At 50.2% G+C, this 23103-nt stretch overlaps 1 protein-coding gene across 1 annotated transcript in view; it reads left to right on the forward strand.

The window, feature by feature from the left end:
• The window catches only part of LOC137540929 (NXPE family member 1-like), a 55117-nt gene that overhangs the window by 26360 nt on the left and 5654 nt on the right, over positions 1 to 23103 (forward strand). The window contains exon 3 of the mRNA XM_068262107.1: positions 602 to 820. Coding sequence (XP_068118208.1) covers positions 602 to 820 — 219 coding nt within the window. The remainder of the gene's footprint in view (positions 1 to 601; positions 821 to 23103) is intronic.

The following is a 23103-nucleotide window of genomic DNA, read 5'->3' on the forward strand; positions in this document are numbered from 1 at the left end:
TCACTCATTGTGTATTTTCAACCAGTGTCTATATTTGGTGTGCAGCATTGTTTCTGTTATCATGTACCCCATGTCTGTTTCTTACTTTGTACAGTGCCACAGAATACTGTATGTTGGTGCTTTATAAATCCATAATAATAATAATAATAAAAGTAAAATGATGCTGAGCTAAGCAACAGTAGTCCTAGATCATCATCAGCTCCATATTGGGTGGTTCAGGACTTGTAACTAGTGGTGGGCCGAAAGTTTGCATCGAAATTCACATTTACGCATCATAATTGTAATGCAGATTTTTCAGGAAAAATAGTAATTCATTTTGTGTGTAATAATAGTATTTCATAATTTTGCGAAATTTTCACGCAATTTTGAGAAATTTTGTGCCGACTTTAACGGTTAATAGCAAAGCCCCCAGCTACTGGTAGCTATTGCTATCAAAATTGGTACATATGGTAAGGAGAACATTGGGTACAAGTAAAAAAAAAAGATTTTTTTTTAAAAAGTCCATTTTTTCTTTGCATTTTAAAATCAATTTTCTCAAAAACTACAAGGTCTTTTTGGAAAATGAGACACGTACGTAATAAGCTAACAATGTATTTTTCAGAAGCGAATATAAATGTAACCTCAAAATGCAAGACTGGAATGTCCCCCCCTTTCCCCAGTGGCTATTTCCTGCAGGACCAGTGGTTCCCTACACACTGCAACCTATCTTCCTTTAAGCCATTGTCTCACATACAAAAATGTTTATCTGGCAAAATGATATACTTGATGGGTGATTCAACTATGCGTCAATGGATTGAATTTTTCCCAAAAGTCCTAACGGGTGAGTGTTTCAATTCCAAACTTTTGATTTTTGCCAATCATTCATTTTTATAAAAAGTTTACCAAACTGCTGTAAAATCTTTTTTTGTATTGTGTGTTGCCAGTGACCTTTTACAAATCTAAAAATGATTCTGTTGAAATATCCAGATTGTACAATTGAGAAGCTCATAAAATACCAATTATCTATTAAAAGAATACAATGTTGACGCCTGTTCTATTGAAAGCCTGTATTTCTAGCTTGGATAGAGGAAGAAACGTTTTATTGCTTTCAGTGCTGTGTTGCACTAATGGGTATTACACACAAAAGAAAGGGAGTGAGAATGTTTTACAACAGGGACATACAGTTAACAATTAAGATTTAAGTGTAGAATAATGTATCTGTCAGAATTCTGGTGCTGACAATGTTTTGGTTGAAGACATTTTTCTCACTTTCTGTTCCTCTTACTGGTGTCATATAAAGAAAAACAGCAGAAAGGGCCAGTAATAGCCTAAGCCTACCACAGGCTATTTTTCTCTTGCCTGGTTAAATGCCTATGAGAATATTTTTGCATGCACAAGCACAAAAAGTGTTAGGGGAAAAAAAATATTAAGTAATGTTTCAATGTTTTACTTTTTCCTATGAAGTTTAGAAAATCAGGGATATGAGCACATAAGGGAAAGGTTTTTACTTGTTCTACCTAAATGAAAACATTTTGCACTCATCCTAAGATGGATAAAATGTAACCTTATTTTTTTACCATAATTAAAAAGGCACTGTGGCGACAGAGTAGAATGCAGTGGAGATGGCCTGACCCTCCGATTTTCAATTCGTGAACGTGAACTTGCTCAATGGGCAGGCAAACTTTAAAAAGTACAAACACTGTTTCTGGCCACAAAAGTGATGAAAAGGATGTTTCAAGGGGTCTAACACCTGGAGGGGGGCATGGCGGAGTGGGATACACGCCAAAAGTCTCATGGAAAATTAAGGTTTTAACGCACAGCAGGGTTATAATCCCTAAAATGCAGAAATCACATTGCATTTCTAAATTGGCCTTAAGTGCTTGAAAACATCTTGCGTGTGTAGACATGGATCTGGTAGTGTAATTAGAGTTATGCTTCCCACTAACACACCAAACTCACTGTGTAATGCACCACAAACAGATGGTCGTGCAGGTGCACATGTTGGCGAGAGTGCAGGTGATGGCGGCTTTCCAGCCCATATGGTCGGGCTGTGGTAGCTCAATGACAGAACAACAGTGACTGTCCAACTGATCGAATTTGGTCTGTTCACAATGAAGCAACTACTTTATTTTCTTGGGTGTGCCCTCCAACACACTCATATAGGTCATTACTTCATTGTGATACGCAGTGGCGGCTCCAGCTTCAGGTTTTTGGGGGGCTCAAAGGGGGCACAAGGGCTGGCAGGTGGTGCTTACAGGGGGAATCTGCGGCGATGAAATGGGCGTGGTCATGACATCATGTGGGCAGGGCTAGTGTTGGGCGAACAGTGTTCGCCACTGTTCGGGTTCTGCAGAACATCACCCTGTTCGGATGATGTTCGAGTTCGACCGAACACCTGATGGTGTTCGGCCAAACCGTTCGGCCATATGGCCGAACTAAGAGCGCATGGCTGAACATTCCCCGAACGTTCGGCTAGCGCTGTGATTGGCCAAATGGGTCACGTGGTTCGGACCCGAACGCTCTCTGATTGGCCGAACAAGTCACGTGGTTCGGGTAAATAAATACCCGATCCACGTCATTTCTCCGCCATTTGTCTGTGGGTTTAGCTTTGGGTAGGCAGGCAAGGTAGTTCTCTCTTCAGCCAGGCTAGCCAGGGTTCCCCCAGTCATTGTGTCGCTGCTGGGAACAGTAGTACACCGCTCACCCACACTATATAGCATTGTGTTTACTGCCACTCTGTGTCTCTGCTGGGAACAGTAGTACACCGCTCACCCACCACTGTATAGCATTGTGCTCTGTGTCGCTGCTGGGAACAGTAGTACACCGCTCACCCACCACTGTATAGCATTGTGCTCTGTGTCGCTACTGGGAATAGTAGTACTCCGCTCACCCACCACTGTATAGCATTGTGCTCTGTGTCGCTGCTGGGAATAGTAATACACCGCTCACCCACCACTGTATAGCATTGTGCTCTGTGTCGCTGCTGGGAACAGTAGCACACTGCTCACCCACCACTGTATAGCATTGTGCTCTGTGTCGCTGCTGGGAACAGTAGTACATCGCTCACCCGCCACTGTATAGCATTGTGCTCTGTGTTGCTGCTGGGAATAGTAGTACACCGCTCACCCGCCACTGTATAGCATTGTGCTCTGTGTCGCTGCTGGGAATAGTAGTACACCGCTCACCCGCCACTGTATAGCATTGTGCTCTGTGTCGCTGCTAGGAACAGTAGTACACCGCTCACCCGCCACTGTATAGCATTGTGCTCTGTGTCGCTGCTGGGAACAGTAGTACACCGCTCACCCACCACTGTATAGCATTGTGCTCTGTGTCGCTGCTGGGAACAGTAGTACACCGCTCACCCACCACTGTATAGCATTGTGCTCTGTGTCGCTGCTGGGAACAGTAGTACACCGCTCACCCACCACTGTATAGCATTGTGCTCTGTGTCGCTGCTGGGAACAGTAGTACACCGCTCACCCACCACTGTATAGCATTGTACTCTGTCGCTGCTGGGAATAGTAGTACACTGCTCACCCACCACTGTATAGCATTGTGCTCTGTGTCGCTGCTGGGAATAGTAGTACACCGCTTACCCACCACTGTATAGCATTGTGCTCTGTGTCGCTGCTGGGAATAGTAGTACACCGCTCACCCACCACTGTATAGCATTGTGCTCTGTGTCGCTGCTGGGAATAGTAGTACACCGCTCACCCACCACTGTATAGCATTGTGCTCTGTGTCGCTGCTGGGAATAGTAGTACACCGCTTACCCACCACTGTATAGCATTGTGCTCTGTGTCGCTGCTGGGAACAGTAGTACACCGCTCACCCACCACTGTATAGCATTGTGCTCTGTCTCACTGCTGGGAACAGTAGTACACCGCTCACCCGCCACTGTATAGCATTGTGCTCTGTGTCGCTGCTGGGAATAGTAGTACACCGCTCACCCGCCACTGTATAGCATTGTGCTCTGTGTCACTGCTGGGAATAGTAGTACACCGCTCACCCACCACTGTATAGCATTGTGCTCTGTGTCGCTGCTGGGAACAGTAGTACACCGCTCACCCGCCACTGTATAGCATTGTGCTCTGTTTCGCTGCTGGGAACAGTAGTACACTGCTCACCCGCCACTGTATAGCATTGTGCTCTGTGTCGCTGCTGGGAACAGTAGTACACCGCTCACCCACCACTGTATAGCATTGTGCTCTGTGTCTCTGCTGGGAATAGTAGTACACCGCTCACCCACCACTGTATAGCATTGTGCTCTGTGTCGCTGCTGGGAACAGTAGTACACCGCTCACCCACTACTGTATAGCATTGTGCTCTGTGTCGCTGCTGGGAATAGTAGTACACCGCTTACCCACCACTATATAGCATTTCTGTACTGCCACTGTACTGCTGCCAGTCAGCGTGTACTTTAAGGGTAAGTGAAATGAAGAAGAAATCCTGTGAAAGAGGGAGGGGCAAGGGAAGAGGTGTTTCCCCTGACGGTTCACGTACAGGCCACAGTGGAGCACCAAAGAAAACCCACTCAATACCGGCCACAAATCCAAAAGAACAGGACCAGATAATTAATTGGATGACCTCTCAAGCATCCAGCAGTGGGTTAAGCAGCACCAGCACATCACGCACGAGGTCCGAGTCCTCAGCCAGTTACAAGGAGCCAGTGGGCACAAAGCTGACACAACCGGCAGCGACACCACGCACACAACTGCCAAATAACCAGTCCGAAGAATTTCCTCAGGACACAATGGGGTATTTGCAGGAGCTATTCCCAGCCCAACAAACTTCCACCTTTCAAAGGTCAATGGAACAGCCAGAAATGTTGTGCCCGGATTCACAACCATTTACTGTGGGAAATGCACAGCGCACTGAAATGCAAGGCGAGTCCGAGGACTTTGAAACCCAAATCCCAGAGCAAGTTGGGCAGGAGGGGTTTCAATTGCAGGAGGTCGGCCGAGAATATCTGGAAGACGACATTGGAGTGAGCTGCGCAGAGGTAGTGTTGGGCGAACATCTAGATGTTCGGGTTCGGGCCGAACAGGCCGAACATGTCCGCGATGTTCGGGTGTTCGACCCGAACTCCGAACATAATGGAAGTCAATGGGGACCCGAACTTTTGTGCTTTGTAAAGCCTCCTTACATGCTACATACCCCAAATTTACAGGGTATGTGCACCTTGGGAGTGGGTACAAGAGGAAAAAAAAATTTAGCAAAAAGAGCTTATAGTTTTTGAGAAAATCGATTTTAAAGTTTCAAAGGGAAAACTGTCTTTTAAATGCGGGAAATGTCTGTTTTCTTTGCACAGGTAACATGCTTTTTGTCGGCATGCAGTCATAAATGTAATACATATAAGAGGTTCCAGGAAAAGGGACCGGTAATGCTAACCCAGCAGCAGCACACGTGATGGAACAGGAGGAGGGTGGCGCAGGAGGAGAAGGCCACGCTTTGAGACACAACAACCCAGGCCTTGCATGAGGACAAGAAGCGTGCGGATAGCATGCTTTGTACCACCATGCAGTCATAAATGTAATAAAGATAAGTGGTTCAATAAACAGGGACCACGCGGCAACGCTAACCCAGCAGCAGCACACGTGATGGAACAGGAGGAGGCGCAGGAGGAGAAGGCCACGCTTTGTGAGACACAACAACCCAGGCCTTGCATGAGGACAAAAAGCGTGCGGAGAGCATGCTTTGTACCGCCATGTAGTCATAAATGTAATAAAGATAAGAGGTTCAATAAACAGGGACCACGCGGCAACGCTAACCCAGCAGCAGCAGCAGCAGCAGCACACGTGATGGAACAGGAGGAGGCGCAGGAGGAGAAGGCCACGCTTTGTGAGACACAACAACCCAGGCCTTGCATGAGGACAAAAAGCGTGCGGATAGCATGCTTTGTACCGCCATGTAGTCATAAATGTAATAAAGATAAGAGGTTCCATAAACAGGGACCACGCGGCAACGGTAACCCAGCAGCAGCAGCAGCAGCAGCAGCACACGTGATGGAACAGGAGGAGGCGCAGGAGGAGAAGGCCACGCTTTGTGAGACACAACAACCCAGGCCTTGCATGAGGACAAAAAGCGTGCGGATATAGCAGCAATGCTTTTTGCCGCCATGCAGTCATAAATGTAATACAGATGAGAGGTTCAATAAACAGGGACCGGAAACGCTAAACCATCCCAGATGTTCATCGGTCATGTTACTTGGTTGGGGTCCAGGAGTGTTGCGTAGTCGTTTCCAATCCAGGATTGATTCATTTTAATTTGAGTCAGACGGTCTGCATTTTCTGTGGAGAGGCGGATACGCCGATCTGTGATGATGCCTCCGGCAGCACTGAAACAGCGTTCCGACATAACGCTGGCTGCCGGGCAAGCCAGCACCTCTATTGCGTACATTGCCAGTTCGTGCCAGGTGTCTAGCTTCATGCCCGGTTTCAGGTCCAGCGGTGCCAGCCACAAATCCGTCTGTTCCTTTATTCCCCTCCAAATTTCCTCCCCTGTGTGCTGCTTATCCCCAAGGCAGATCAGCTTCAGCAACGCTTGCTGACGCATGCCAACAGCTGTGCTGCACTGCTTCCACGATCCTACTGCTGCTGGTGCTGGGTTAGCATTTCCGGATGAGGTACAGCTTTGAGATGCGTTGGAGGAGAAGGAGTCAGAGAGGTAGGTGCTGCTGTTGTTATCCAGCTGTTTGCGGCGTGGGCAACACCCGCGCCGTAGCAGGTGAGGAATCGCTGCCAGGCTCCACAAGGTTCACCCAGTGCGCGGTAAGGGAGATGTATCGACCCTGGCCGAACGCACTCGTCCAGGTGTCAGTGGTGAGGTGAACCTTGCAGGCAACGGCATTCTTCAAGCTTCGGGTTATTTAGCTGACCACGTGCTCATGCAACTCAGGCACTGCAGAGCGCGCAAAGTGGTAGCGGCTGGGAACAACGTAACGTGGGATGGCCACTGACATCATGCCCTTGAAGCTGTTTGTCTCCACCACTCGATATGGCAGCATTTCGCAGGCCAGAAGCTTGGCTATGCTGGCTGGCTGTTACTGCCACGGCCCGGGGGTCATTTGCTGGCAATTTCCTCTTGTGCTCAAACATCTCAGAGACAGACAACTCAACCGTAGCGCTGCACACCGAAGGGCTGTTGGTTGTTGTGTTTGATGAACACTGGGAGACCTCAAGAGCACTAGTCCGGAAAGTGACAGTGTCAGCATCGTCTGATGTTTGTGAATGTTGTGAACCACGCAATGGCTGGGCTACTGCTGCTGCTGAGGCGGGTCTGGTGGTGAGTCTGGTGAACCCAAGGGAGGCAGTGTTGCTGGTGGTACCCTGTCCTGCCGCGTTTGCCCACAGAGTGGGATGTTTGGATAGAATGTGGCGGCTCATGCTGGTGGTGGAGAGGTTGTTAATACTTTTCCCCCTGCTCAGGCGGGTCTTGCACACCTTGCAAATCGCCATGGTAACATCCTCAGTGCAGTCTTCAAAGAAAGCCCAGACTTTAACTGGCTGAGGACTCGGACCTCGTGCGTGATGTGCTGGTGCTGCTTAACCCACTGCTGGACGCTTGAGAGGTCATCCAAGTAATTATCTGGTCCTGTTCTTTTGGATCTGTGAGGGTTGTTGTCCTGGACAACATGGGCAGTATTGAGTGGGTTTTCTTGGGTGCTCCCCTGTGGCCTGTACGTGAACCGTCAGGGGAAACACCTCTTCCCTTGCCCCTCCCTCTTTCACCGGATTTCTTCCTCATTTCACTTATCCTTAAAGTACACGCTGACTGGCAGCAGTACAGTGGCAGTACAGAAATGCTATACAGTGGTGGGTGAGCGGTGTACCACTATTGTCAGCAGTGACACAGAGCACAATGCTATACAGTGGCGGGTGAGCGGTGTACTACTGTTCCCAGCAGACACAGAGTGGAAGTAAACACAATGCTATATAGTGTGGCTGAGCCGTGTACACAGAGTGGCATTAAACACAATGCTATATAGTCTGCTATATAGTCACCCCGAACAGGGTGATGTTCTGCAGAACCCGAACAGTGGCAAACACTGTTCGCCCAACACTACTGGGAGGGAACGCAGATTTTAGTACCTAAACACACGATACAACATGTTTTCCGGGGTCGGACTCTGAGGCACATACAGATGGTCCCGATCATCATCCTCATCATACAACTCTTCTCCTGAGTCTGACCCACCCACCACCTCTGCCACCCCAACATCCCCAGACACAGACCCCTCATCGTCCTCAACATTAACTTGGGATGCTGGCCTGAGCCAGACCTCCTCCTCCACATCAGGCCCCATCATCTCCTCAATGGCAGCCCTCATTAATCGCTCTGGCGACGGACTGATGGACACAACGTTCTCCTCCGGGGAGGGCTGCTGCTGACCACTGGCTGCTGGGGTGGATGTTATAGCTTGCGTGGGGCGTTGGCTGTTGCTGTTGTTGGGAGTGCTGCTCACAGCGGAGGTCTCTGGGGAACTCATGTTGAGCTCATATAGTGGTTGACGGTGAGTGGAGTATTACTGATCCCAGCAATATACACACTGACTGGCAGAGTACGCAATGCTATATAGTGTGGCTGAGCGGTGTACACAGAGTGGCAGTAAACACAATGCTATATAGTCTGGCTGAGCGAGCGGTGTACTACTGTTCCCAGCAGAATCAGAGTGGCAGTAAACAATGGTATATAGTCTGGCTGAGCGGTGTACACAGAGTGTCAGTAAACAATGGTATATAGTCTGGCTGAGCGAGCGGTGTACTACTGTTCCCAGCAGAATCAGAGTGGCAGTAAACAATGGTATATAGTCTGGCTGAGCGGTGTACACAGAGTGTCAGTAAACAATGGTATATAGTCTGGCTGAGCGAGCGGTGTACTACTGTTCCCAGCAGAATCAGAGTGGCAGTAAACAATGGTATATAGTCTGGCTGAGCGGTGTACACAGAGTGTCAGTAAACAATGGTATATAGTCTGGCTGAGCGGTGTACACACAATGCTATATAGTCTGCTATATAGTGTCAGTAAACAATGGTATATAGTCTGGCTGAGCGAGCGGTGTACTACTGTTCCCAGCAGAATCAGAGTGGCAGTAAACAATGGTATATAGTCTGGCTGAGCGGTGTACACAGAGTTTCAGTAAACAATGGTATATAGTCTGGCTGAGCGGTGTACACAGAGTGTCAGTAAACAATGGTATATAGTCTGGCTGAGCGGTGTACACAGAGTGGCAGTAAACACAATGCTATATAGTCTGGCTGAGCGAGCGGTGTACTACTGTTCCCAGCAGAATCAGAGTGGCAGTAAACAATGGTATATAGTCTGGCTGAGCGGTGTACACACAATGCTATATAGTCTGCTATATAGTGTCAGTAAACAATGGTATATAGTCTGGCTGAGCGAGCGGTGTACTACTGTTCCCAGCAGAATCAGAGTGGCAGTAAACAATGGTATATAGTCTGGCTGAGCGGTGTACACAGAGTGTCAGTAAACAATGGTATATAGTCTGGCTGAGCGAGCGGTGTACTACTGTTCCCAGCAGAATCAGAGTGGCAGTAAACAATGGTATATAGTCTGGCTGAGCGGTGTACACAGAGTGTCAGTAAACAATGGTATATAGTCTGGCTGAGCGAGCGGTGTACTACTGTTCCCAGCAGAATCAGAGTGGCAGTAAACAATGGTATATAGTCTGGCTGAGCGGTGTACACAGAGTGTCAGTAAACAATGGTATATAGTCTGGCTGAGCGGTGTACACAGAGTGTCAGTAAACAATGGTATATAGTCTGGCTGAGCGGTGTACACAGAGTGGCAGTAAACACAATGCTATATACTCTGGCTGAGCGAGCGGTGTACTACTGTTCCCAGCAGACACAGAACAGTGAACAGAATGCTATATAGTGTGGCTGAGCGAGCGGTGTACCACTATTCCCAGCAGACACAGAACAGTGAACAGAATGCTATATAGTGTGGCTGAGCGGGCGGTGTACCACTATTCCCAGCAGACACAGAACAGTGAACAGAATGCTATATAGTGTGGATGAGCGAGCGGTGTACCACTATTCCCAGCAGACACAGAACAGTAAACAGAATGCTATATAGTGTGGCTGAGCGAGCGGTGTACCACTATTCCCAGCAGACACAGAACAGTGAACAGAATGCTATATAGTGTGGCTGAGCGAGCGGTGTACCACTATTCCCAGCAGACACAGAACAGTGCACAGAATGCTATATAGTGTGGCTGAGCGAGCGGTGTACCACTATTCCCAGCAGACACAGAACAGTAAACAGAATGCTATATAGTGTGGCTGAGCGAGCGGTGTACCACTATTCCCAGCAGACACAGAACAGTAAACAGAATGCTATATAGTGTGGCTGAGCGAGCGGTGTACCACTATTCCAAGCAGACACAGAACAGTGAACAGAATGCTATATAGTGTGGCTGAGCGAGCGGTGTACCACTATTCCCAGCAGACACAGAGTGGCAGTAAACAGAATGCTATATAGTGTGGCTGAGCGAGGTACACAGAGTGGCAGTAAACAGAATGCTATATAGTGTGGCTGAGCAAGCGGTGTACTACTATTCCCAGCAGACACAGAGTGGCAGTAAACAGAATGCTATATAGTGTGGCTGAGCGAGGTACACAGAGTGGCAGTAAACAGAATGCTATATAGTGTGGCTGAGCAAGCGGTGTACTACTGTTCCCAGCAGTGACACAATGACAGGGGGGACCCTGGCTAGCGTGGCTGGAGCGCGAACTACCCTGCCTGCCTACCCAAAGCTAAACCCACAGACAAATGGCGGAGATATGACGTGGTTCGGGTATTTATTTACCCGAACCACGTGACCGTTCGGCCAATCAGAGCGCGTTCGGGTCCGAACCACGTGACCCGTTCGGCCAATCACAGCGCTAGCCGAACGTTCGGGGAACGTTCGGCCATGCGCTCTTAGTTCGGCCATATGGCCGAACGGTTTGGCCGAGCACCGTCAGGTGTTCGGCCGAACTCGAACATCACCCGAACAGGGTGATGTTCTGCAGAACCCGAACAGTGGCGAACACTGTTCGCCCAACACTACGCAGAGGTTGTTCTGGGGAGCTCTACTCCACGGTGGCGGCCCACAATCACATATGACGAGTTTGAGGAGATGGAAGAGGAGGGTTTGGACAATGTGGACAGAGACAAAGATTTTGTATGTGAAGGAGAACATCGCCGTCGTAGCAGCACAGATGAGTCTGTTGAAGAACCCACTGCTGCACGAGTTCGCCTTGTGCCACAAGGTAGGCGGCGCGAAATTTCAGGCACCACAAGCGTGGAAGTTCAAGTGAGACGCAAAAGAGGCGCAAACAGAAATCGCCAGCAAGGCAGGTGCTCCAAAGTCTGGCCTTTCTTTGAAGACTGCAGTAAGGATGGTACCATGGTGATTTGCAAGGTGGGCAAGACCCGCCTGAGCAGGAGGAAAAATGTTAACCTCTCCACCACCAGCATGACCCGCCACATGGTATCCAAACATCCCACTCTGTGGGCAAACGCGGCAGGATAGGGTACCAGCAACATTGCCTCCCTTGGGGTCACCAGACTCACCACCAGACCCTCCTCAGCAGCAGCAGTAGCCCAGCCATTGCGTGGTTCACAACAACATTCACAAACATCAGACGACGCTGACACTGTAACTTTCAGGAATAGTGCTCTTGAGGTCTCCCAGTCTTCATCAAACACAACAACCAACAGCCCTTCAGTGTACAGCCCTACGGTTCAGTTGTCTGTCTTGGAGATGTTTGAGTGCAAGAGGAAATTGCCAGCAAATGACCCCCGGGCCGTGGCACTAACAGCCAGCATAGCCAAGCTTCTGGCCTGTGAAATGCTGCCATATCGAGTGGTGGAGACAAACAGCTTCAAGGGCATGATGTCAGTGGCCATCCCACGTTACGTGGTTCCCAGCCGCTACCACTTTGCGCGCTCTGCAGTGCCTGAGTTGCATTAACACGTGGTCAGCAAAATAACCCGAAGCTTGAAGAATGCCGTTGCCTGCAAGGTTCACCTCACCGACACCTGGAAAAGTGCGTTCGGCCAGGGTCGATACATCTCCCTTACCGCGCACTGGGTGAACCTTGTGGAGCCTGGCAGCAATTCCTCACCTGCTACGGCGCGGGTGTTGCCCACGCCGCAAACAGCTGCACCGCCGTCCCTCCCACTGGATAACAGCAGCAGCACCTACCTCTCTGACTCCTTCTCCTCCAACGCATCTCAAAGCTGTACCTCATCCGGAAACGCTAACCCAGCAGCAGTAGGATCGTGGAAGCAGTGCAGCACAGCTGTTGGCATACGTCAGCAAGCGTTGCTGAAGCTGATCTGCCTTGGGGATAAGCAGCACACAGGGGAGGAAATTTGGAGGGGAATTAAGGAACAGACGGATTTGTGGCTGGCACCGCTGGACCTGAAACCGGGCATGGTTGTGTGTGATAATGGGAGTAATCTCATTCGCGCTTTAAGGTTGGCTAAGCTGACACACATCCCTTGCCTGGCGCACGTGATTAACCTAGTAGTTCAGCGGTTCCTGAGGACATACCTAGGTGTGGCCGATCTTCTGTTGAAGGTGTGACGAGTGGCCAAACATTGTAGAAATTCCAGTACTGCTTCGGGGGCACTCGCCAAGATGCAGGAGCGCTTCAATCTCCCCCACCATCGCTTGCTGTGTGATGTCCCTACGCGCTTGAATTCTACGCTGCACATGCTAGCCCGCTTTTGCGAGCAGAAGAGTGCAGTGGTCAAGTACATGACGGCGCAGTACCGAGGCGCATCCGGACAGCTGCCAAGCTTCTGTGGATCCGATTGGGCCAACATGTTGGACCTCTGCCAAGTCCTCCAAAATTTTGAGCAATCCACGTTGCTTGTGAGCAGTGACAACTCTTCAGTCAGCATTACCATACCACTGCTGTGTTTACTGAAGAAGTCAATGTTGAAAATCAAGGAAACAGCTGTCATGATGCAACTGGGGGAATCTGAAGGAGAAAACGATCAGCGTGATGATACCAACATCAGGCCATCTGCCTCAGGAAACGCTGGCCCCAGCAGCTATGACGAAGAAGAGGAGGAGGAACAGCTGGAGTTGGAGCAGGAATTTCATGCCACCACTGATGAGGGCCAGAGCGGTGCACGTTGGACTTTCACAAATTCAGCGCGAATGGTCAGCAGAAGCAGACCAGGAAGAAGGTGACGACTATGATGCATCACAACTATCACAACGCTCACAAAAGGATGATGAGGATTCTGGTAGGACTCTGGCACACATGGCTCAATTCATGCTAGACTGCATTAAACGCGACCCACGCATTGTGCGCATTCTGGACAACACCAATTACTGGGTTTATACCCTTCTGGATCCATGGTACAAACACAATGTTCCAAAACTGCTTGAAGAAAGAGTCAGACAGGTCAAAATGGAAGAATACCAGCAGGCCCTTGTGGAGACTTTAGAGAGGAGATTGACATCCTCCCTCTCCTCTAGCCAGTTGTACGCCGACAGACTGACTTCCGCAAACCCAGGACGACCAGGAGGGCAGCAAACACCACAAGCCGCAGCTAGTGCCCAAAAGGGAATGGTATCGGCAGTGTCCTTGGAGTGGGAAAATTTTCTGACACCCATGCAGCAGCCCACAGAACAGCAAGCGTGCAGATCCACCTCCAACACCGATCGCCTGGAGAAGATGGTCAAGGACTACATGTCAGATGGCGTAGCTGTGTTGAACAATCCATCTGCACCCTTCAACTATTGGGTATCGAAGCTAGACACCTGGCACGAACTGGCAATGTACGCAATAGAGGTGCTGGCTTGCCCGGCAGCCAGCGTTATGTCGGAACGCTGTTTCAGTGCTGCCGGAGGCATCGTCACAGATCAGCGTATCTGCCTCTCCACAGAAAATGCAGACCGTCTGACTCAAATTAAAATGAATCAATCCTGGATTGGAAACGACTACGCAACACTCCCAGACCCCAACCAAGTAACATGAACAATGAACATCTGTGATGGGTTAGCGTTTCCGGTCCCTGTTTATTGAACCTCTCATCTGTATTACATTTATGACTGCATGGGGACAAAATGCATTGCTATCCGCACGCTTCTTGTCCTCATGCAAGGCCTGGGTTGCGCCTGAAAGCGTGGCCTTCTCCTGCGCCTCCTCCTGTTCCATCACGTGTGCTGCTGCTGGGTTAGCGTTGCCGGTCCCTTTTTACGGAACCTCTTATCTGTATTACATTTATGGCTGCATGGCGACAAAATGCATTGCTATCCGCACGCTTCTTGTCCTCATGCAAGGCCTGGGTTGTTGTGTCTCAAAGCGTGGCCTTCTCCTCCTGCGCCGCCCTCCTCCTGTTCCATCACGTGTGCTGCTGCTGGGTTAGCGTTACCGGTCCCTTTTCCTGGAACCTCTTATCTGTATTACATTTATGACTGCATGGCGACAAAAAGCATGTTACCTGTGCAAAGAAAAATGACATTTTCCGCATTTAAAAAACATTTTTTCCTTTGAAACTTTACAATAAATTTTCTCAAAAACTATAAGCTCTTTTTCAAATATTTTTTTTCCTCTTGTACCCACTCCCAAGGTGCACATACCCTGCAAATTTGGGGTATGTAGCATGTAAGGAAGCTTTACAAAGCACGAAAGTTCGGGTCCCTATTGACTTCCATTATGTTCGGAGTTCGGCGCTAACACCCGAACATCGCGGCCATGTTCGGCGAACGTTCTCGAACCCGAACATCCAGGTGTTCGCCTAACACTAGGCAGGGCTAACTGTAATGTAGTTGAAACAGCTAATGTAGTTACATAAAAAAAAAATGAAGTACATGCACATTATGACAGGCAGCTTTTCACCAGTAAATGCTCATAAGAGACAGCTTTTCACCAGTTAATGCTCATAATGACAGACAGCGTTACCCCAGTAAATGCACGTAAGACAGCGTTACCCCAGTAAATGCACGTAAGACAGCGTTACCCCAGTAAATGCACGTAAGACAGCGTTACCCCAGTAAATGCACGTAAGACAGCGTTACCCCGGTAAATGCACGTAAGACAGCGTTACCCCAGTAAATGCACATAAGTGACAGCGTTACCCCAGTAAATGCACATAAGAGAAAGCGTTACCCCAGTAAATGCACATAAGAGAAAGCGTTACCCCAGTAAATGCACGTAAGACAGCGTTACCCCAGTAAATGCACGCAAGACAGCCTTACCCCAGTAAATGCACGCAAGACAGCGTTACCTCAGTAAATGCACAAAGTTCTACCTGGTCAGGAGGGTGGGGGGACTATTTGCAGAGGCTGGGAGGGGAGCCCCATCATTCCCTTACCTCAGCGTATGGGGGGTCCTTTTATGCATGGCGCCGAGCGGGAGATACAGCTATAGTCTCCGGGCTGAAGCAGACACTAGAGCTCCAGCTGCCTGGTCCACTCCTGTCTCCTCCTCAGCAATACCGCTCTGCACTACTTCCTGATTCAGTGCGTGCAGAGTGGTATTGATGAGGAGGAGACAGGAGTGGACCAGGCGGCTCATAATGACAGACAGCGTTACCCCAGTAAATGCACATACGAGACAGCTTTTCACCAGTTAATGCTCATAATGACAGACAGTGTTACCCCAGTAAATGCACATAAGAGACAGCTTTTCACCAGTTAATGCTCATAATGACAGACAGCGTTACCCCAGTAAATGCACATAAGAGAAAGAGTTACCCCAGTAAATGCACCTAAGACAGCGTTACCCCAGTAAATGCATGTAAGACAGTGTTACAGCAGTAAATGCACGTATGTGACAGCGTTACCCCAGTAAATGCACATAAGAGAAAGCGTTACCCCAGTAAATGCACAAAAGAGACAGTGTTACTCCAGTAAATGCACGTAAGACAGCGTTACCTCGGTAAATGCACATAAGAGAAAGCGTTACCACAGTAAATGCACATAAGAGACAGTGTTACTCCAGTAAATGCACGTAAGACAGCGTTACCTCAGTAAATGCATGTAAGTGACAGCGTTACCCCAGTAAATGCACATAAGAGAAAGCGTTACCCCAGTAAATGCACGCAAGACAGCGTTACCCCAGTAAATGCACGTAAGACAGCGTTACCTCAGTAAATGCACGTAAGACAGCATTACCCCAGTAAATGCATGCAAGACAGCGTTACCCCAGTAAATGCACATAAAGTTCTACCTGGTCAGGAGGGTGGGGGGACTATTTGCAGAGGCTGGGAGGGGAGCCCCATCATTCCCTCACCTCAGCGTACGGGGGGTCCTTTTATGCATGGTGCCGAGCAGGAGATACAGCTATAGTCTCCGGGCTGAAGCAGACACTAGAGCTCCAGCCGCCTGGTCCACTCCTGTCTCCTCAGCAATAACGCTCTGCACTACTTCCTGATTCAATGCGTGCAGAGCGGTATTGCTGAGGAGGAGACAGGAGTGGACCAGGCGGCTGAAGCTCTAGTGTCTGCTTCAGCCCGGAGACTATAGCTGTAATAGGACCCCCTCCTGGGAATGATAAGTGTCTCACCCCACGCTAGAGTCAGCTCTTAATTCAGGGGGGGGGGGGCTTTCCGAGGGGCTTACAGTTTCTCTGCTGGGGCTTCAGCCCCGGCAAGCCCCAGTGTAGCGCCGCCACGGGTGATACGCAAGCCCCTTCACCGCGGAAGGTTGTTTTGTTGTTGCAGCCGCAGTGCAGCCAGAAAAATTAGGCATGTACGCGCACCAGAAATGTTTTTAGTCTTTTTGTTCGCGGCCGCTGCTAGCAGCGGCCTTAAAAATTCAGAGATCCACCTGGAGTCCTGGACCCTGTTGGTGGTGGCAGGGAAAGCAGTCAAGCGGACTGCAGGCAGAGATGCTGTGTGTGGGGACTGACTTAGTCTTCGGGCAGGCTTGCACATGGCGTGCAGGCAGAGATGCTGTGTGTGGGGACTGACTTACTCTTCTGGCAGGCAGTAGCCCTCCGGGATCCATGCCTCATTCATTTTGATAAAGGTGAGGTACTGAACGCTTTTTTGACCTAGGCGACTTCTCTTCTCAATGAAAATGCCTTCAGCTGCACCGAAGGTCCTTTCTGACAGGACACATGAGGCAGGGCAAGCCAGAAGTTGGATGGCAAATTGTGACAGCTCTGGCTACAGGTCAAGCCTGCGCACCCAGTAGTCTAGGGGTTGATCGCTGCTCACAGTGTCTATATCCGCACTTAAGGCCAGGTAGCCGGCTACCTGCCGGTCCAGGCATTGGTGGAGGGTGGATCCGGAAGGGCTAAGGCGAGGCATTGGAGTAAAGAATGTCCGCATGTCTGACATCGCCATGACATCGCTAGAGCGCCTTGTCCTTGCCTGCGTACTAGATATGGGAGGAGGAGGAAGATTACTGGCAGTGGCACCTTTATTCCGTTGTGCTGTGACATGACCCTTAAATGCACTGTAAAGCATACTTGCCAGCTTGTTGTGCAAGTGCTGCATCCTTTCTGCCTTCTGGTAATTTGGTAACATTTCCGCCCCTTTGTGCTTATTCCAAGGGTCTAGTAGCATTGCCATCCAGTACAGGTCATCCCCCTTGAGTTTTTTTTATATGGTAGTCCCTCAACAGGCTGGACAGCATGAAAGACCCCATCTGCACAAAGTCGGATGCCGACCTACTATAGAGTGACCATATTTTGATTTCCAAAAAGAGGACGATCACAGCAGCATGTGGGCGTGGTCATGGGTGGGGCCAAATATACAAGACCTTAGCAGTGTGCTGTCCAACTTCGCAGGCATGGAGGGTCGTTTTTCTTTTCCAGACCACATGGCGGAGGCCGGCCGACCACAAAATGCAATCAGATTCGCAGAATATTTCCCCACAAAATGCAATGAGATTGGCAGCACATTTCCCCACAAATGCAATAAGATTGGCAGCACATTTCCCCACAAATGCAATAAGATCGGCAGCACATTTCCCCACAAATGCAATCTTATTGGCAGCACATTTTCCCACAAATGCAATCTTATTGGCAGCACATTTCCCCACAAATGCAATGAGATTGGCAGCACATTTCCCCACAAATGCAATGAGATTGGCAGCACATTTCCCCACAAATGCAATGAGATTGGCAGCACATTTCCCCACAAATGCAATGAGATTGGCAGCACATTTCCCCACAAAATGCTCTTTCCCCCATGCTGCGTGCGGCTGCCTAAATATACCTCCCTCGTTCTCCTCTGACCAAGTCACCAACGCAAAGAGTGCGACTGGACAGATTATTGGAGGGGATAATAAGATAACAGAGTGGCTGGAGAGGAAGGCAAGGGAGTCAACGCACCTCATGGAGCTGGTGGAAGCCCCAGGTAAGTATGAAAACAAAACTATTAAACATCTCAGAATTCCTTTAAAGGAAACCTGTAATGTCTTTAAAAAAAGTTTCACTTACCTGGAGCTTCTGCCAGCCCCCTGCAGCCTCCGTGGGCACACGCCGTCTCTGAACGATCCACCAGTCCCCCGCCGCAGCTAAGTTTTGTTCTTGCGGACTTGCAAGTCATTGTCCACTGCCCCTGGCCACACAAACGTCCTCATTCGCACTCCCATCACCAAGAGCATCCTGCACAGTAGGAGAAAACCTTGCACTGCACCCGCGCAGGACACGAAGGGAACGCGAACGTAGATGCGCATGGCCAGGGACATCGACTTGCGAGAATAAAACTTGGCTGCAACAGGAGACAAGAGGACTTTTTTTTTTAAGACATTACAGGTTTAATAGCATATAACAAGCATGTATACAGGGTGTCTAACAAGTGTCCAGCTTGTGTTGAAGTACTGTGGCTGACAAGGGCTTGGAGTTTTCTACACAGTGCACAGATATGCAGGACACTAGTAGTGGCTGAGGCTGCACTCTGCTTCTGTCTGTTCACCCTTCTCCCTCTGTTGTCAGCTCACCTCTCCCCCCTCCAATCTCAGCCTCCTCTCTCTGCCCTGTGTCAGGCTGTCCACTTTTCTTCTCCCCCTCCCATCTGAGGCTTCCTTATCTTATCCCCGGCATTCCGATGACTTGCTTTCACACACAGCCTGTGTGTTATTGCCGCTGGCTTGTTTCCGCCTCCTCCCCCCTAGCTGTCGGCACTTCCTAGCTCGCTTCTCCTGCAGCCCAAGCGGCAGAAGAACAGCTTGCAGAGATCCACTGACGCTTTGATGAGCCAAATACTGCGAGCCCAAGGAAGAAGAACCATTTGCAGAGATTCTCTGCAAGCGGTTCTTCTGCTGCTTGGGTTTGCAGTATTCGGCTCATCTCAGCCTCAGTGGATCTCTGCAAGCGGTTCTTCTGTCGCTGGCTCGCAGTGTTCGGCTCATCTAAGCCGCAATGGATCTCTGCAAGTGTGTTCGGCTCTTCACTTCACCGGACATTTCAAAAATCCGGTAGGACAGCCCGGGCAGGTCTGAAAAAGTGGACCTGTCCGGGCAAAAGAGGACGCATGGTCAGCCTAACCTACTAGCCATCTCCTCTTGCTCTTCCTCAGTGACGTCAAGTAAGTTCTCCTTCTCCCCCCAGCCATGACCAATGCCACAGGAAAGGTGAGCAGCACAAGCCCCCAGTGACGCCTGCTGCGGTTGTTATTCCGCCTCCTCCTCAAAGCCACCTTCCTCCTCTGACTTCTCTTCCCCAGACGATGACTCCTCCTCCTCCCCCCTCCTCTGTGATGCTGCAGGTGTTGATGATTCCGCAGGTGATGCTTCCAACAAATCTTCCTCCTCTTCCTGTTCACGCTCCTCTAAGCTTGATCCACCACTCTACGCACAGCACGCTCCAGGAAGAAAGCATATAGGATCAAGTCGCTGATGGCGCCTTCACTGTGACTCACCAGGTTCCTGCAGGCATTACGCATAAGTGTCCAGTACTTCAGCCAGAAAATGCTCAGCTTTACAGATACTCGACGGCTTTTTCCTGTTGTAGCAGGTGGTCAAACATGAGGAGCGTTGAATTCCAGCGAGTCGGGCTATCACAAATCAAGAGCATCACTGGCAAGTTGTTTCTCCACTGAATATCGGCCAAGTACGCCATGGTCTGTAGGAATGCCTGAAATGCCCACACATATTCCTGGACTGCTTCAGGACCTCCTGTAAGCCTGGGTACTTACACACAAATCTTTGGATTATAAGATTCAGCACATGTGCCATGCAGGGTACGTGTGTCAACTTTCCTAAACTCAAAGCAGACAAGAGATTGATGCCGTTGTCACACACCACGTTGCCAATCTCCAGTTGGTGCGGGGTCAGCCACTGATCCACTTGTTTGTTCAGAGCAGCCAGGAGAGCTGCTCCAGTGTGACTCTGGGCTTTGAGGCAAGACATGTCCAAGATGGCGTGACACCGTCGTACCTGGCATGCAGCATGGGGAGCTGGGGGAGTGTAGTTGGAGAGGAGATCGCAGCACCAGTAGAGTGGCACTGCCACTCAGCCGAGGACAACAGCAAAGAGGATGTAGCAGGAGGAGTAAAAGGAGAAGGAGAGAATGGCAGCAGGCCTGACTGCAAGCTGTGGAGGTGTCACAACCAGGGCTGGATTTACCATAAGGCACTCTAGGCACGTGCCTATAGGTGCCTTATTGGGCAGAGGCGGCACCCCGAATGTCCCCCTATATGTATAAAAAGACCCGGGAGTGCAAGTCATTCACCCCCGCCTGTCCGCTCTCACAATCGTCAGGTCTGTCCTGCAGTTGGCAGCTGCTGTAATCACTTATGCACGCACCATGCAGCATGTCACTGCCACTGCTTGCAGCGTGCGTAGCTATCGGGAAAGGAGGAACCATGTTTGTAGCAGTGACACTGACAAATGAGTCCTCCTGCAGTGCAGTACAGTATAGTACTACAGCGCTTGCCCTGTGAGAGAGGCACACACAGTGGTCGGGAAGTTCAGAGAGCAGGCATGGACGGGCGAGAAGGTTACATGCAGCTTCCTTCTCCCTGGGCTGGCATCTCAAGGCTCCGCTCCATGGCTCCCACAGTGGCACCTGTGATGGAAGCTTGTGGTAAATCATAATTTTTTTTTTTATCTGCTTTAATGTCTGGCGAGGGGGAAAGGGTCTGCTCGTATTGGTGATGTGGGGGAGGGGAGGAAAGGGTCTGCTCCTATTGGTGATGTGGGGGAGGGGAGGAAAGGGTCTGCTCCTATTGGTGATGTGAGGAAGGGGAGGAAAGGGTCTGCTCCTATTGGTGATGTGGGGGAGGGGAGGAAAGGGTCTGCTCCTATTGGTGATGTGGGGGAGGGGAGGAAAGGGTCTGCTCCTATTGGTGATGTGGGGGAGGGGAGGAAAGAGTCTGCTCGTATTGGTGATGTAGGGGAGGGAGGAAAGGGTCTGCTCCTATTGGTGATGTAGGGGAGGGGAGGAAAGGGTCTGCTCCTATTGGTCATGTGGGGGGAGAGGAGGAAAGGGTCTGCTCGTATTGGTGATGGGGGGAGGGGAGGTAAGGATCTGCTGTGTTGGTGATGTGGGGGGAGGGGAGGAAAGGGTCTGCTCAAATTGGTGATGTCTGTGGAGGGGAGGAAAGGGTCTGCTTGTATTGGTGATGTGGGGGAGGGGAGGGGAGGAAAGGGTCTTCTCGTATTGGTGATGTGGGGGAGGGAAGGAAAGGGTCTGCTCATATTGGTGATGTAGGAGAGGAAAGGGTCTGCTCGTAATGGTGATGTGGGGGAGGAGAGTAAAGGATCTGCTTTTGGTGATGTGGGGGGAGGGGAGGAAAGGGTCTGCTCCTATTGGTGATGTGGGGGGAGGGGAGGAAAGGGTCTTCTCGTATTGGTGATGTGGGGGAGAGGAGGAAAGGGTCTGCTCGTGTTGGTTATGTGGGGGGAGGGGAGGAAAGCGTCTGCTGTGTTGGTGATGTGAGGGGAGGGGAGAGAAGTGTCTGCTTGTGTTGGTGATGTGGGGGGTTTATTTTGGGTGGGAGAAGGATAGGGTCTGTGCCTGTGTTGGTGATGTGGGGGCTTTATGGGGGGGGGGGGGGGGGGTTGGGCCTGTGTTAGTGGTGTGGGATTGTTGGGGGTGGGGGTCTGTGCCTTTACCCTGTGTGGACATAGGGCTCGTTCGCATCATACGCGCTTCCGTGCGCATTTGGAAGCACGTATGACGTGGTGACATGCAAGAACGGGAGAAGGGCATAGACAGCCTTCTGCCGTTCACATTATACGTGCTGCGCAGCAGTACAATGCGCTATGATGCGCTTGCCTACTGCTGCATGCATTCTGCCTGCAAGCGCAGAGATCATCAATTCACTGTAATGAATCTGCAGCAGGTAGCGGCGTAGATGGCGTGCAATCATACGCGTTGCAGTCCGAAAGCATGGCCATGCGCTACATAGATATGAAAGTGACCTTATTCCATAAGAAAATGGAATGTGATTTGGGGGTGTGGCCTGTGCTGAGAGGTGGAGTCTAGGGAACCAGAACGTCTGTGCCTATAGGCTCCTGAGATGTAAATCTGGCCCTGGTCACAACTAGGTCTGCTGCACAGCCACGTACTCTCTGCTTGCCAGCGGTCACCAGGTTGACCCAAAGTGCTCTGTAAGTAATGTAGCTGCCCTGACTGTGCTTTACAGACCAGTGGTCAGATGGACCCTTGACCCAATGCTGTGTGCCAGAGATCACACCACTTGCCTTTCAACATCACGGTACAGTTTGGGTATCGCCTTTTTAGAAAAATAATTGCGGCCTTGTATCTTCCACTGTGGTGTTCCAATCGGCACAAATTTTTGGAAGGCCTCAGAGTCCACCAGCTGGTATGGTAACAGCTGTCAGACGCCGGGCAAGGGGGTGACTGTCAGACATTGGCTTCTTCCGCTCAAAGATTTCCTTAATGGACACCTGGCTGCTGTGGGCAGAGGAGCAGGAACCGCTCAAGGTGAGAGGCAGAGTGGAGAAGGGTGGCTGTGAAGGTGCAAGGGATAAAGCGGCTGAAGATGCTGCACCTGAAGGAGGAAGAGGAGGAGGAGGGTGGCTTTGTGTTTGTGTGCTGCTTTTCCTCAGGTGGCCATCTCATTGCTGTTTGTGCTTCTTCACGTGCCTTCGTAAGGCAGTTGTCCCTATGTGGGTCTTGGTCTTTCCACGACTCAATTTTTGGTGGCAAAGTATAGATGGCATTGCTCTCA

Source organism: Hyperolius riggenbachi, chromosome 12 (assembly GCF_040937935.1).
Source record: "Hyperolius riggenbachi isolate aHypRig1 chromosome 12, aHypRig1.pri, whole genome shotgun sequence".
In the NCBI taxonomy this organism is placed as follows: Eukaryota; Metazoa; Chordata; class Amphibia; order Anura; family Hyperoliidae; genus Hyperolius; species Hyperolius riggenbachi.